General features: G+C 50.2%; 1 protein-coding gene across 1 annotated transcript; it reads left to right on the top strand.

Annotated features, from left to right (window-relative positions):
• Window positions 1–2,740: 2,740 nt before the first annotated feature.
• LOC307000219 (uncharacterized protein) lies at window positions 2,741–7,876 on the top strand (the record flags this gene model as incomplete). The annotated part of the gene is made up of 2 exons (XM_079615649.1): window positions 2,741–3,652; window positions 7,755–7,876. One exon carries the CDS (start codon window positions 2,741–2,743, stop codon window positions 3,647–3,649), a length of 909 nt encoding a protein of 302 aa, XP_079471775.1. The 3' UTR covers window positions 3,650–3,652; window positions 7,755–7,876.
• Window positions 7,877–15,536: the final 7,660 nt, after the last annotated feature.

Consider the following 15,536-nt stretch of genomic DNA (forward strand, 5'->3'; position numbering starts at 1 on the left):
TGCTTGTGTGTATGAATGGGCACTGAGTCGTGGGCATTACGGATACACACATTACACCATCGGCCGTGGCCGGGACACCAGAAAATACATTTTCAGATTTACCTGGGGCGTCGTGAAAACGGCGTTTGTGTACAGGCAAACGGGCCATGATGCCGATTTGGTGACTGCAAAATACACTGGCACGGTCGCGTATGTTGGGACTGTGCGAGCGAGACATTTTAGTGAAATCCGGCCGCGGCGGGATTTTAACACTGTAACGTTAGCTTTCCTCGAAGCAGAAGTGCGCATCCTGGCTGAAAACGGGGCTTTCCGGGACTCCGCGATTTCTTCGTGAATTCAGGAAGAAAAAGGCGCGGGTCTTGAGGACGGTAACGTACGTTCCTCTGCAGAAAAGCAGCCATCCAGCCGGTAAGCGCATCGATGCTGGTCTTTCTCCGTCGACGCTCACGAGCGGCGGGGGAGGGGAGATCCTCGGAGCTCGCCCATCACTTGCTACCCCCAAGCGAGGAGAGAACAGCAGTCGTCCTCCACAGACACGGCTTCATCTTCCTCGTCCATGACGGACGCGGCGGCACACAGCGGCCCTTGTCCGTCGGTCAGAGAGTCCAGCGAAGTGGGCGGAGAAGCTGGCGGCAGCAGCGGCGAGCACCTCGTGGTGGAGATAGGTTCCGGGCTCCGCTGAGCACGGCGCTTTTCACGGCGCGGCACTGCAGCGGGCGGAAAGATGCAGCTTCAGTAATGAACCCCAGGCGAGTCCGCAGAGTCACCGTAGGCATCCAATCACAGTGATGGCAGCCGCCATCGACGAGAGCTGAAGCTGCGTGATCCTTACAGGCAGGAAACACAAGGACGTGGTCCCCGTCGCTGAGCGGGGCTCTACACGAGCCACAGGAGGTGCGAGGCATCTTGAAAAAGACGCTCGGCTCTTTTAGTGGTGGAAAAACTGTGTGTCGCGACGGCGAACACACACACAAAACACACACACATAATGTAAAGGATATTCCACGCCGGAGAAGCGCAGCAGGGAACGGCGGCTGAAGGCGGCGATGACCAGCGGCTTCAGGTAAGAGGCGCGTCCTGCTGAGGTGCTTGTTTCAGACGGCTGTGGCGGCTCGAATCCAATCCAACGATGCGTGCAGCTTCGTGAATTAAGAAAAATCGGTGTGTTAGACAGCTATGCTCGTATTTATAGACCTAGGCCACGCCTGTTTCGGCGGGAGATGACGCAGAATGGGTCAGCGTCTCTGGCCTCGCATAGGCTGTGCTTTTCTGGCGGAGCAGCCAATGGGTGAGCGATATTGCTCCGCCTAGGGTTGTATGCTACAGAAAAGCGTTTTACATGTTTACAAAATTAAGGATTAATTTTTAGGCTTCAATCTCGACAAAGAAATACTTTCCCGTAGCGTTCTTTCGACGCAGTACGAGAGAACTCTACGTAAGAGAACCCCTTTTCCACCCTTGGGGAGTCGGACAGAAGCCAAACAAGACAGACAAGGAATAATACAAAGAATACTTTATTATCAATTAAAAGTTCAGGACGTTAAAAGGTGCGGGGTCGAATACGAAGTCCACTTCGGCCTGTGATAGACAAGGAGATATAGAGGGAACTTCGTAGTACTCCAGTCCAATGGGCGTTCGGGGCAATACTCCTCGTCGACAGGAGAACCCTACAAACGTATGGACGAGTTCTATTATACTATGATCAGATGAGTATTCGGGTAGGTACCTCTCCTTTGACGGAGACAGGCAAGCGATATGGGCAGATCTTCACTGTGTTTGGATCCGGCGAGCGTGCAGATAAGTACTCTTCTGGAGCAGGTGCCCGACAAGGGGATGTGGATGGAACTTCCCGTTACTCCAGCCAAGCGTGCGGTTTTCCACCCCCAGACGTTGGAGTGTGCCCAGAGCTCGTGCAAGGAGAATACTGAAAAGCAGGCAGATATAGTGTATACGTAGTTCCCTTCTTCTCAGAGTCAACAGAGAACTTATGGCTGGCGTCTTCTCAACGGAGCGGATGGGTAAATGACTTCCACACACAGACGTTTGGGCATACCCGGGGCTCGTCGGAGGAGAATACTGCAAAGCAGGCAGATAAAGTGTATACGTAATTCTCTTCTCAGAGTCAACAGAGAACTTACGGCTGGCGTCTTCTCAACGAAGCAGATGGGTGGATAACACACTGTCAATCAATTCCGTATTTACACACACTCTCTCTCTCTCTGGATGGATCTTCACATAACCGCCTCTCTTTGGTGTAAGATACAAAACAGTGAGCTTCTTCTCAAGGGATCTATAATGACATGCAGGTGAGTGGAACGGCTTCAGCGGGTTTAAGCATACACTCACACATCAAAACTGCGCATGCGTCGCGACTGAGCGCGTTGTTTGTGTTTGGAGCTCCGTCGAATTGATTTATAAATCCTTGATTTTCGTCTTTACACTCATTTATAAACGAGCATTTTCTATTTTTACAGCGTGTGAACATATCTCTGATACTACTCTTTATAAAAAACAATCGGATTGCTTTGATATCGCTAGTTATATCCAACTTTCCGAACTTCCGTTACTATCTTTAACGTTAGCCTGCTAGCATTGCACGCGTGGTCTCGCGGCCCTCGCCTATCGATTGTCTTATTTACACCCGTATCACTGAAAGGATACGGGTTCTATCCATGATTCCAGTCCTAAATTAGTAGTGATATTGGTAGTATCACTGCTAATTTATTGTTCATCTGCTATAATGGCGAATATATCGGATGTGTGTCTACCTCTGAGTGCAGGTGAGGACACGTTTGAGCTGCATGCGGTGCGGTTGGAGCTGGTGTCCGTGGAGAAGCAGATCCGTGATCTGCTGGGGAGGCAGGCCGAGCTGCGAGACCGACGATCAGCGCTTGAAGCATCACGCGCCGATCACCACAAGCCAGTGGTTAGTAACTTTTCGACTCCGGCCTCCTCTACTCCGTGTATTTCTCTGCACAGGACCCGAGCACACCTGGTTTCGTTTACCCCGACACAGCACAATGGACCCTGGATGATTCCACAGCGGAAGACACAAGCCAGGACCAGAGCAAGGACCTCTCCGCCCCTCCCGGTCTTCGAGATCTCCACCCGGAACCGCTTCTCCCCTCTTCGCGAGACGGATCGCGACGACGCTGTGATCATCGGCAGTTCCATCGTCCGGCATGTCCGCGCTACCTCAGGTAAAGGTATGGTGCGCACTCACTGCTTTCCTGGTGCTAGTGTTCTCGATGTCGCTGCGCAGGTCCCCGAGATCCTGAACGGTGACGAGCGCGTCGGAGCTGTCGTGCTGCACGCGGGGGTGAACGACATCAGGCTGCGGCAGACGGAGGTTCTGAAGAGGGACTACAGGAGCCTGATCGAGACGGTACGCAGAACATCGCCTGAAGCAAAGATCGTCGTGTCTGGACCGCTTCCCACGTACCGACAAGGACAAGAAAGGTTCAGTAGATTGTTTGCACTAAATGAATGGTTAATGTCATGGTGTAATGAACAGAGACTGCTCTTTGTAAATAATTGGAATCTGTTCTGGGAGCGACCAAGGCTCTACCGTGCTGATGGCCTGCACCCCAGCAGAATCGGAGCGGCTGTTCTGTCGGACAACATCTCCAAGATGTTACACACCATATGACTAGTAAGTCAAAGTCCAAATCACATTCGTTGCTGTCCCAAATTTAGTGATATAAGTACCAGTGTAGAACACTATATAGAAACTGTGTCTATTCCTCGTTTAGTGAGGCCAAATAATAAATCTACTGCAGGATCTAAGAAAAATCTAATTGTGATTAAACCAGAAAATCTCAATATTAGTGAACAAAAACAATGTCTAAAGCTAGGTCTTCTAAACATTAGGTCGCTTACACCTAAGGCGGTTATTGTAAATGAAATGGTCACAGATAATAGCTTCGATGTACTTTGTCTTACTGAAACCTGGCTTAAACCAAATGATTACTTCGATCTTAATGAGTCCACTCCGCCCGGATACTGTTATAAGCATGAGCCCCGTCTGATTGGTCGTGGCGGCGGTGTTGCAACAATCTATAGAGATATTCTAAATGTTACTCAGAAAACAGGTCACAGGTTTAATTCGTTTGAAGTACTTGTGCTAAATGTGACGCTTTTAGATGTAAGAAAGAAATCTCTATTATCTCTAGCCTTGGCAACTGTATATAGACCTCCAGGGCCCTATGCGGATTTCCTAAAAGAGTTTGCAGATTTTCTCTCAGATCTATTAGTCAATGTCGATAAGGCAATAATTGGAGATTTCAACATACACGTTGATAACACAAATGATGCGGTAGGGGCTGTGTTTACAGATTTACTAAACTCCTTTGGGGTCAAGCAAAACGTTAGTGGTCCCACTCATCGTCTTAATCATACTCTAGACTTAATTATATCATATGGAACCGATCCAACCGATATAGATATTATACCGCAAAGTGATGACGTCACTGATCATTACATGGTAACTTGCATACTACGTACGGCTGAAATGTGTCATGTTGCGCCGCGTTATCGACCAGGTAGAACAATCCTTCCAACCACTATAGATAAATTCTTGAATAGCTTACCTGATCTATCTCCGCTCCTCAGTGAACCCAAACTAACAGATGAACTAGAGGAAATGACTAGCAGTATGAGCACCATTCTCTCTAGTACATTAGAAATTGTTGCACCAATTAGATTAAAAATGGTTAGGGAGAAAACTAAAGCACCATGGTACAACAGTGCTACGCATGTTATCAAGAGAGAAACTCGTAACTTAGAGCGCAAATGGAAACAAACTAATTTAGAGGTCTTTAGAATGTGACTAAATGTCACGAAAGACAGTATGTCACGTTATAAAAAGGCCCTAAAAGCAGCCAGGGCTGAGCATCTCCGCAAACTAATAGAAAACAACCAAAATAATCCAAGGTTTTAATTTAGCACCGTGGCTAGACTAACAAATAAACAGACATCACCTGACCAAAATATTCCGTTACATTTTAGTAGTAATGATTTCATGAATTTCTTCTCTGAGAAAATAGAAAGCATCAGAAATACAATTGTAAATGTACAATCTTTGACAGCGTCTTATGATTCAGCCTCAATTATCGCCCCTCAAGAACAACTACAGCGCTTTACAACTATAGGACAGGAAGAGCTAAATAAACTTATTACTGCATCTAAACCAACAACATGTTTATTAGATCCAATACCCACTAAACTACTGAAAGAAGTGTTACCTGTAGTGGAAGAGCCTCTTCTCAATATTATTAACTCGTCTCTATCTTTAGGTCACGTTCCAAAAACGTTCAAGCTGGCAGTTATAAAACCTCTTATTAAGAAACCACAATTAGATCCAAATAACCTAGCAAACTACAGACCCATCTCAAATCTTCCATTTTATGTCTAAAATACTAGAGAAAGTTGTGTCCGCTCAACTGTGCTCTTTCTTGCAAGAAAACGATATCTATGAAAAATTTCAGTCTGGATTCAGGCCACATCATAGCACAGAAACTGCACTCGTTAAAATTACAAATGATTTACTTTTAGCTTCTGACCAAGGGTGTATCTCAATACTAGTTTTACTCGATCTTAGTGCTGCGTTCGACACTATAGATCATAAAATACTCTTAGATCGACTTCAAAATTACACTGGTGTTCAGGGACAGACATTAAGCTGGTTTAGATCATACCTATCAGACCGTTACCATTTTGTCCATTTAAATGGGGAAAAATGAAGGATAACGTCAGTAAATTATGGATTGCCGCAAGGATCTGTATTAGGCCCTCTGCTATTCTCAATTTATATGCTGCCACCAGTGTTGGGTATAGTTACTTTGGAAAGTAGTTAATTAGGTTACAACGTTACCATCAATTAAAAGTAATCAGTTACGTTACTGCGTTATCTATTCATAAAAGTAACGCGTTAGAGTACTCATGCGTTACCAAAAATTAAAAGCCGTTTGCAGCGCCTCACACATGCTGCAGCTTGATTGACAGACACGGCCCCCTTTAAATGCACCTAGAAGTCGTGACTCCTGGCAATGAATAACGTCAGTCATCCGACTAAATGAACACTGCAGGATAACAATAACAGGAAAGACAGTCATAGGCTATTCCACATAGCGTTTTATTTATTTATTATCACAGAACATATTAGTCAAAATTCACACCTTCCCAGCCAGGGTAGTAGAGATGCGCGGATGGGCTATTATTTCAATAAAAAAAAAATCAATAATTATAATGGCGATATTATTTCAGTATAGAAATGCAGACATCCCAAGTCTATCGGAAGTTCCGGGAGTCTCCCGCATATTAATAGCGGCTCACTGATGCCCGCGAATTAGTTAAAATCTCCCGGAATCTAGAGCGAGCGCGCCCGCGAGACAGAGACTGTGCTCCAAACCGCGCAGTGCGTGCATGGCAGAGCGGGAGAGAGAGAGAGCAAGAGACTGCGCGCGTGTGCCTTAATGAAGCTGGAGGGTGGTGGGGTATTGAAGCGCAGAAACACTGTCTTGATCATGGGGAAAATTTTTTATTCGGATTTTCCTTTCCTTAAAATAACGGATTACTTTTTAAAAAAAATAACGAAGTTACTGATTACTTAACGCACAAAACTAACGCGTTAAGTTACACATTTCACGAAAAAGGTAATTAGAGTACTCTAACGCGTTACTTTATAACGCGTTACCCACAACACTGGCTGCCACTTGGTAATATTATAAGAAAACATGGAATAAGTTTCCACTGTTATGCTGATGACACTCAATTATATATTTCATCACAACCAGATGATAACACTAAATTATCTAAAATGACAGAGTCCGTTAAAGATATAAAATATTGAATGACGTGTAATTTTCTTTTATTAAATTCAGATAAAACGGAGGTATTACTGATTGGTCCAAAAAACTGCCCACAAAACCTCTTACAATACAACCTTAATCTAGAAGGACGTCCTGTTACTTTATCCCCTACAGTAAAAGACCTGGGTGTCATACTAGACCGCAACTTGTCTTTTGAAAATCATATTTCAAATGTCACAAGAACAGCCTTTTTCCACCTTAGAAACATTGCTAAGCTACGTAACATGCTCTCTGTTTCTGATGCAGAAAAGTTAGTTCATGCATTCACGACCTCGAGACTAGATTACTGTAATGCTCTATTAGCTGGTTGTCCTGCATCCTCCGTAAACAAGCTACAGTTAGTCCAAAATGCAGCCGCTAGAGTTCTTACTAGGTCAAGAAAATATGATCATATAACACCAATTTTATCATCTCTACACTGGTTACCTATTAAGTTCCGTATCAATTACAAAGTATTGCTACTGACTTATAAAGCCCTAAATGGTTTAGCTCCTGTGTATTTAAGGGATCTTCTATCACCCTACAATCCATCGCGCTCTTTAAGATTGCTAAATTCAAGGCTTCTGGTCGTACCTAGGATAACTAAGTCCACTAAAACAGGGAGGGCGTTTTCACATCTAGCTCCTAAACTCTGGAATAGCCTTCCTGATATTGTCCGAGGCTCAGACTCGCTCTCCCAGTTTAAAACTAGACTAAAGACGCATCTCTTTAGCCAAGCATTCACATAATGCATCGTACCTTTTATACTACAGTTAAATCAGATCAAATGCATTCATATTATGAACAGCAGCTACGCTAATTATTTCCCATCTGCCTTTTTTGTTGTTATCTCGGGACGCCTGATAGAGCTCAAATAGAGTTCGCCAGCTGCAGTTATGTATCCAGCCTCTCATGGAGACTTCAGATGCCCCAACGCCTGTGATGAGACGACTCGACGCCTGTGAAGAGACAACCCAACGCCGGCGATATGTTATGCCCTAAATTTATGATTAACTAACTGTATTTTTGTTTGTACATTTTTGAAATGCATTTTCTGTTGAATTGAATTGAATCACGTCACTCCATCACTGTAAATCAACCCTCAAATGAGAAATATAAGGTGTAAGGCCGTCGCCATTTCCTTCCCAAACATTCACATCAGAATATACGGTGAGAGAAGAATTTGAGGTTGAGCGGTCTACTCACAGTTCCTTCACAAAAGATCCCACATCCAGCAATTTTCTCTCCCCTCACCAATGTGGCCAGCTCTTACTTCCGTGTATCCATGGCCGTGCCCGATCGCCAGCTTACTTGCTCTTTCAGAACTCCACGGCCCGCATTCCTTCCCCGAACTCCACCATCCTTTGGTCTGTACTCTCCCCTCTTATCCTCCCCGTATTGCAACGTGTCCCAATCGCGGACATAGACATGTATAAAGGCTAGATGGCTCAAGGCGGAGTCAGCTGTGTCGTCGCTTGGCGGCCATCTTAAGTCAGGAGACTGCGCTGCTGCTCCCTGCTGCTGTGGACGGAAGGTGAGTGACAAATGCTCGTAACTTGCTGAATTCTTGACGGATTTACAAACGGTTTGGTTTATTACAAACCTTATTAACGTGGCTATGATTTGTGCTGATGCCGATGTTTGGCTATATTTTTTCACAAGTATGCAGTTAAATAGCCGCATCCCTGACGTTTATGACACACCAAGCCGTTTGAAAATCGGTTGAAAATTTAGCAAAATATAGTTCCCTTTCGTTGTCACTTCGAGTTACGTCGAATGACGACGAATGGGGTTCGCTTAGAAGCCTATCATCTTCGAACAGTAATAAAACGAGCCAATGGCAAGCAAATGCCATGGGTCTGCTGAATTTGCATAGCATAACTCCGCCCCACCTTGTGGGTATAAAGGAAGTGAGCTGGCAACATGCAGATATGTTTTTCGCTTTCGGAGCCAAGAGCATTCTTCACTCCACAAGCCATTCTGAGATCATCTCTCTTCACTCTTCGAGACGAGCTACTCTTCAGAAGTGTTGGTGTGACGGCGAATTCCAGCGAGCTTCATATTGCCTGCCGATCTGCGCAGTGGTCTGCCAGTCGTGTGTCTCTCCCTGGGCGCTTCAACACTGCTGTTTGAGTTTTATCTCTCTAAAAGAGCTGCACGCGGCGCGTCTTTTTAAAGACGGTTCGCCCGTGTGTTTCTGGGTGCGATACACAGATTAAATCAGCTGATGGGCACAGACGCTGTCTGATGTGTTTGGGCAAACGCACAGACAGCGTTCGTGGATGCGTCATGTTCTCATTGCGGGGACATGACCATCGCAATGTAACGATCGAGACTCGATGACCTCCTCGAGAGAGAGTCCCCTCATCCACACCCCGATCTATTCTCTCCGCAAGAGGGAATACTTCGGCTGGTGGCCAGGGTGATCAGAGGCTGCTGTGTGGAACCAACCCGACGATCTATCCTCGGTCCACACACTCCTCTTCACATTGCAACCCGTGTGGTATCCGGATGAGATCGCTGACCAGTCCCGGCCAGAGGTCGCGGGCTGGTCCAGCATTTCATTCGATGCCCCAGCAGATGAAATCTTGTCTATCGCCGCATCACAAGGTGGGTGTGAGTACGCTGGAGAAGACTCGGCTGTGCTGCCTCCTCCGGGTGTGCCAGTATTGCCCGAGTCTGAACCAGAACTCTGCCATGCTTCCCCGGGCAGTCGCGAGCATTTGGGCTTGTGTGGAACCCTCCGCCATGTCCCAAGTGCTTAAAGCTGATGATCGGTTTTTGGGGACGCACCGGCACACGTCGGCCCGCCCCCAATTCCTTTCTTCCTGGACGTGCATGAAGAGGTCATGAGATTACTCAGCGGCCTCTTCCGCCTTCTCTGCCCTCGATGAGGTCGCGGCCAGTGGGTACACTGGGGTTCCCCCTATGGAGTGTTCTGTGGCAACACAACTGTGTCCCCACAGCGCCTCCACTGGCGTGGCGGCCCTAAGCACCCACCCACCCCAAAGCATGTAGGTTTTTGTCTACTCCGGTGGCAGAGATCTCTAGAGCTGCGGGGCTGGCTGCCACCTCACTGCATGCTATGCCCATCCTTCAGGTCTACCAGGCCAGGGGTGCTCATTGCTAATGCACGAGGGTAGGGCTGGTCCAGGGCTCTTGCAAGAGCTGCGTGCCGCCACCGACCTCGCTCTACGGGCGACGAAGGTGACCACACGTTCCCTGGGTCAGGTGATGTCCACATATGTGGTCCAGAGACAAAAACTGGCTTAGTCTGGTTGATATGGGCGAGGCTGAGCGAAGCCGCTTCCTCAACTCCCCATATCCCAGACTGGCCTCCTCGGCGGCGCAGTCGAGGACTCTGCCCAGAGTTCTCGGCTGCCCAGAGCGGACTGAGGCTCTGATCCCGCGGCCAGCTGCTCAGCCGCCGGCTCAGCTGCCTCATTCCGCTCGCCGCCGAGGGCGCCCTCCTGCGACACTCCCTGCCGGCCCTAGCAGCACCCTTCACCCAGGCCATGCCATGGAGGTAGTCGCAGGAAGGCGCCCCAGCCCGTACCAGCCCCGCAGCAATGCGGTGCTCCCGTAACGGGCAGCTCAGAGATGGGTTGCAGTTCTTTCTAGGAGGTGGTTGCAGGGCCACTCCTTCCCCCGGTGGAGGGCCGGGGGAAAACCTCTTTTTCCAAAGAACTGTCTCTCCCATCTCTGAGCACACAGAGTTCTCGGACGACAGTGCGCGCCACCCTCGGGTCCCGCCACTCTCGCCCTCCTCTGTCACAGAGTTCTCGGATGACAGTGCGCACGCTCACGGGCCTCGCCACTCTCGTCCCCCTCTGTCGCCAGACCCCTGCCAGAGCACGCCCCTGTGGAACGCTGGTCCTTCCCTGGCCTCCTCTGGCAGGACGCGGCTAATGACCGTGCCCCCACACCGGGCCGCTATGCCACCCACGTCTGGGCCGGTCATTCCGCTTCGCTGCACCCCCGGGGGGACGTCTGTCGTTCGCATGACCCCGCTGGCACAGTCCGTGGGAGCCTGGTTAGAGCTTCCCCCCTGTCCCGCTGGCTTGCGCGAACCATCAGGCTCGGCTATGCGATTCAGTTCGCACGGTCTCCTCCCCGCTTCTGGGGAGTCCGCTTCACTATGGTCGGTGGCTATGCCCCTGTCATGAGAGCGGAGGTCGCCACCCTGCTGGCGAAGGGTGCGATCGAGACTGTCCCTCCAGCCGCAATGAGGTCCGGCTTCTACAGCCCCTACTTCATTGTCCCCAGGAAATCCGGTGGGTTACGGCCAATCCTGGATCTGCGCGTCTTGAACCGTTCCCTTCACAGGCTTCCGTTCAAGAGGCTCATGGCCTAGCGCATTTTCGAATGTGTGCAGCCACAGGATTGGTTTGCAGCGATCGACCTGAAGGACGCCTACTTCATGTCTCCATTTTTTCTCGACACAGTCCGTTCTTGCGGGTTGCTTTCGAGGGGCAGGCATTCCAGTACGCTGTTCTCCCATTCGGGTTGGCCCTGTCTCCTCGCGTCTTCACGAAGGTCGTCGAGGCAGCCCTTATGCCGCTACGGCAGCACGGGGTTCGCATCCTGAATTATCCCGATGATTGGCTAATCCTAGCTCACTCTCGGACCAGGGTTGCGAACACAGGGACCTAGTGCTCCGGCACCTAGCCCGTCTGGGCCTTCGGGTCAACTGGGAGAAGAGCAAACTTTGCCTCGTGCAGAGGATCTCTTTTCTCGGTAGGAAATTCGACTCGGTCGCCATGTGCGCGCAGCTTACGAGCGAGCGCGCGCAGTCACTGCCGACTTGCCTGAGACAATTTGAGGGCAAGAGTGCGGTTCCACTGAAACTTTTTCAGAGGCTCCTGGGGCATATGGCATCTGCAGCCGCGGCAACGCCGCTCGGATTGCTTCATATGAGACCGCTTCAGCACTGGCTTTGCGATCGAGTCCCGAGGTGGGCATGGCGTCAGGGCACGTTCCGAGTACCAGTTACTCCGACCTGCCATCAGACCTTCTCCCCGTGGACGAATCTCAGCTTTCTCGGGCCGGAGTGCCCTTAGAACGAGTTTCCAGGCATGTTGTTGTCTCAACGGATGCCTCCTCCACGGGCTGGGCCGCCATGTGCAATGGACATGCTGCCGCGGGCTCCTGGACAGGTCCCCACCGCCTATGGCATGTCAATCGCCTCGAGTTGCTGGCAGTACGTCTCGCTCTGCACCGCTTCCGGGCGCTGCTCAAGAACCAGCACGTACTAGTCCCATCAGACAATACCGCGACAGTAGCGTACATCAACCGACAAGGTGGTCTACGCTCCCGCCGTATGTCGCAACTCGCCCGCCACCTCCTCATATGGAGTCAGAAGCATCTGAGGTCGCTTCGAGCCATTATATTCCGGGAGACCTGAACTGTGCAGCCGACGAGCTCTCACGGCTTCAGCCTCTTCCGAGAGAATGGAGACTCCATCCCCAGGCGGTCCAGCTGATTGGGATCAGTTCGGGGACGCACAGGTAGACCTGTTTGCCTCCCACGACTCGTCCCACTGCGCCCAGTTTTACTCCCTGACCGAGGGCACGCTCGGCACGGACGCTCTGGCGCACAGCTGGCCCCGGGGCCTCCGCAAGTATGCGTTTCCCCCAGTGAGCCTTCTTGCACAGACCAGTGCAAGATCAGGGAGGACGAGGAGCAGGTCATTTTGGTTGCGCTGCACTGGCCCACCCGAACCTGGTTCTCCGAACTTGTACTCCTCGCGACAGCTCCTCCCTGGCCAATTCCTCTGAGGAAGGACCTCCTTTCTCAGGGACGGGGCACCCCTTGGCACCCTCGTCCCGATCTTTGGAACCTCCACGTGTGGCTCCTGGACGGGACGAGGCAGGTTTGAGTACCCTACCACCAGCGGTGGTGGCTACCATCACTTCCGCTAGAGCGTCGTCCACTAGACATGCCTACGCGTTGAAGTGGAACCTCTTCGTCTTTGGTGCTCTTCTCACTCAGAAGAAGCCCCAGATCATGCCCGATCAGTGTCGTGCTTTCCTTCCTGCTGGGTTGGAGCGAAGGCTGTCTCCCTCCACCCTGAAAGTATATGTTGCCGCTATCGCCGCACATCACGATGCAGTTGATGGTAAGTCCGTGGGAAGCACGACCTGGTCACCAGGTTCCTGAGAGGAGCGAGGAGACTACAGCCTCCTCGCCCTCCTCTTGTTCCCTCTTGGGACCTCTCGGTGGTACTAAATGCCCTGCAGAGTGCTCCCTTTGAGCCTTTGCAATCAGTGGAGCTTAAGTTCCTGTCAATTAAGACAGCGCTCCTGGTTGCTTTGGCCTCCATCAAGAGGGTGGGGGACCTGCACGCATTTTCTGTAGACGAAGCGTGCCTGGAATTCGGGCCGGCCTTTTCTCACGTGTTCCTGAGACCCCGGCCTGGATATGTGCCCAAGGTTCCCACCACTCCCTTCCGGGACCAGGTGGTGAACCTGCAAGCGCTGCCCCTAGAGGAGGCAGACCCAGCCTTGGCATTGCTCTGTCCAGTACGCGCCCTCCGTGCTTACGTAGACAGAACGCAGTGTTCAGGACCTCAGACCAGCTCTTTGTCTGTTATGGTGGGAAGCTGAAGGGAAAGGCTCTCTCCAAGCAAGGGTTGTCTCACTGGATAGTGGACGCCACTGCTTTGGCTTACCAGCAGCAAGGTCGACCGTGCCCCCTTGGTGTGACGGCCCACTCCACCCGGAGTGTGGCCTCCTCTTGGGCTCTAGCGCATGGCGCCTCGCTAACAGACATCTGCAGAGCTGCAGGCTGGGCGACACCCAACACATTCGCCAGATTCTATATTCTCCGAGTGGAGCCAGTGTCCTCCTGTGTACTCGCTTCAACCAGCCGGTGCTAGGACCCGCTCAGGTGTCTTCGCTTGCTCGCCATTCCACTCCACGGACTGGATACGTGCGATATTCCTCAGGTGAGCCTGATAAGCCCTGAGTTCCTCCAGCGCTGTTGACGTCAACGCCAGAGTTATGCCTCCGGCAGCTTTCGCGTTGGCTAGGTGCCACCATGTGCATGGTTCCCCCTCTGGGCGACCCCCACGTGTGTATTCCACTGTAAGCCTCTCTCGAGCATGTGTCTTTCCCTTGGCAAGCCAGTCTGCCACCCCTGGGGTTGAAATACTCCACCCTACGGGCTGGACACCCCAGTGTTTCCGTATGCACCCCCCTCCGGGTCATATGTTATTCTTAAGTCCCCCCTTCGGGCGGGCACTGATTGCATATTCCACTGAGATATGCTCCCAGTGTACCTTGGTATTCCTGTGTTAAGTAGGAGTCCTTCGTCCGTGCTAGCACGACAGGGAGCTCAGACTTACGCAGGGCACTGGAAGACAGCCGAGGTGGCGTGATTGGACTGGTAACCCCATTCGTCGTCATTCGACGTAACTCGAAGTGACAACGAAAAAGAACGTCTCGGTTACGGATGTAACCCTCGTTCCCTGAGTAGGGAACGGAGACGTTACGTCTTCCTGCCACTTCCGCTGTACCGCTGGAACAGCCCAGTTCAGCCTTGGCTCCTTCAGCGAAGAAACATATCTGCATGTTGCCAGCTCACTTCCTTTATACCCACAAGGTGGGGCGGAGTTATGCTTTGGAAGGAGCTTTGGAACCCTTTGCCAGAGGGTTCCTGCTGTTGAGAACATCAAAAGCTAAATCGATTGTTCTCAGAAATTCAACGGTTTCCTCAGAACCATGAAACTGAGGCAAGTGAAGCTCCTTGTTGCAGAATTCAAGGGCATCTGCAACGCTGCTGCTGAAAACTTGAGCGGCAAGATTTACCTTCATCTTCTGATTTCTCCACAGAATATGTGCCATCTTCAGCTTATTACCCAGCCGCAAGCCCTCAGTCTCCTGAAGTTTGTTGAGGTCTTCTAGGTATTGCCACCTGATCTTTTTGCCACTGCCTGTCTGGAAAACACGTCCATCAGCAAAAGCGTTCCTCAAGAGTTTCACCATGTGACACACGTCAAAAACAACATGTACAGACTGCATTGGATTTGCAGGGTGAGGAAAAAATGGTCTCATGTTTCCAACTGTGATATTGGCTCCAAGAGCCTGCATCATGGTGAAGTGACAAGACGGCCCATCACATGTCAGGGAAATAACGCGCACTCCAATGTCATGCAGCTTGCAAAGACACTGTGTGACAATATTTGCTCTCTCTTGTCCGCTTAACCCGTCAAGGAGAAAGTAAGCCACTGGGATTTTCCAAGATCCATTAACAGCTACAACCATAAGGACCAATGCATCCTTGGCTACTGGCAAAGAGTCATCAACTTTGCCACATCCTATATCAACATACCCATGGAATTTCCCTTCAGCATATTCAACATGCTTTCTGATGGCCATCTCATCCATCATAAGAGCACAAACAGTCTCCTTACCATCTTTCCTTCCTTCCTCCACATGGGATTGGAGGGCAGCGAATGATGCCTCTGTAAAGCCAGGGTCTGCAGGAATGCTGCTGTACCAAGACCTGATTGTTTGAGGATGAGGAAGAACACAATCAAAGCTTTCGCGAACAAACTGATAAGCTTTTGCAGAGTAGAAATGAAGAGTCATGGCAAAAGATCTCAAATTATCAGAGATTCTTTGAGATTTAGTCTTGCACTTGGTCCTTGTAAGAATTTCTTTAGCAACACCGCTAAAGGAAGCCTCC

This window comes from Phoxinus phoxinus, assembly GCF_949152265.1.
Source record: "Phoxinus phoxinus genome assembly, chromosome: 6".
Classification (NCBI taxonomy): domain Eukaryota; kingdom Metazoa; phylum Chordata; class Actinopteri; order Cypriniformes; family Leuciscidae; genus Phoxinus; species Phoxinus phoxinus.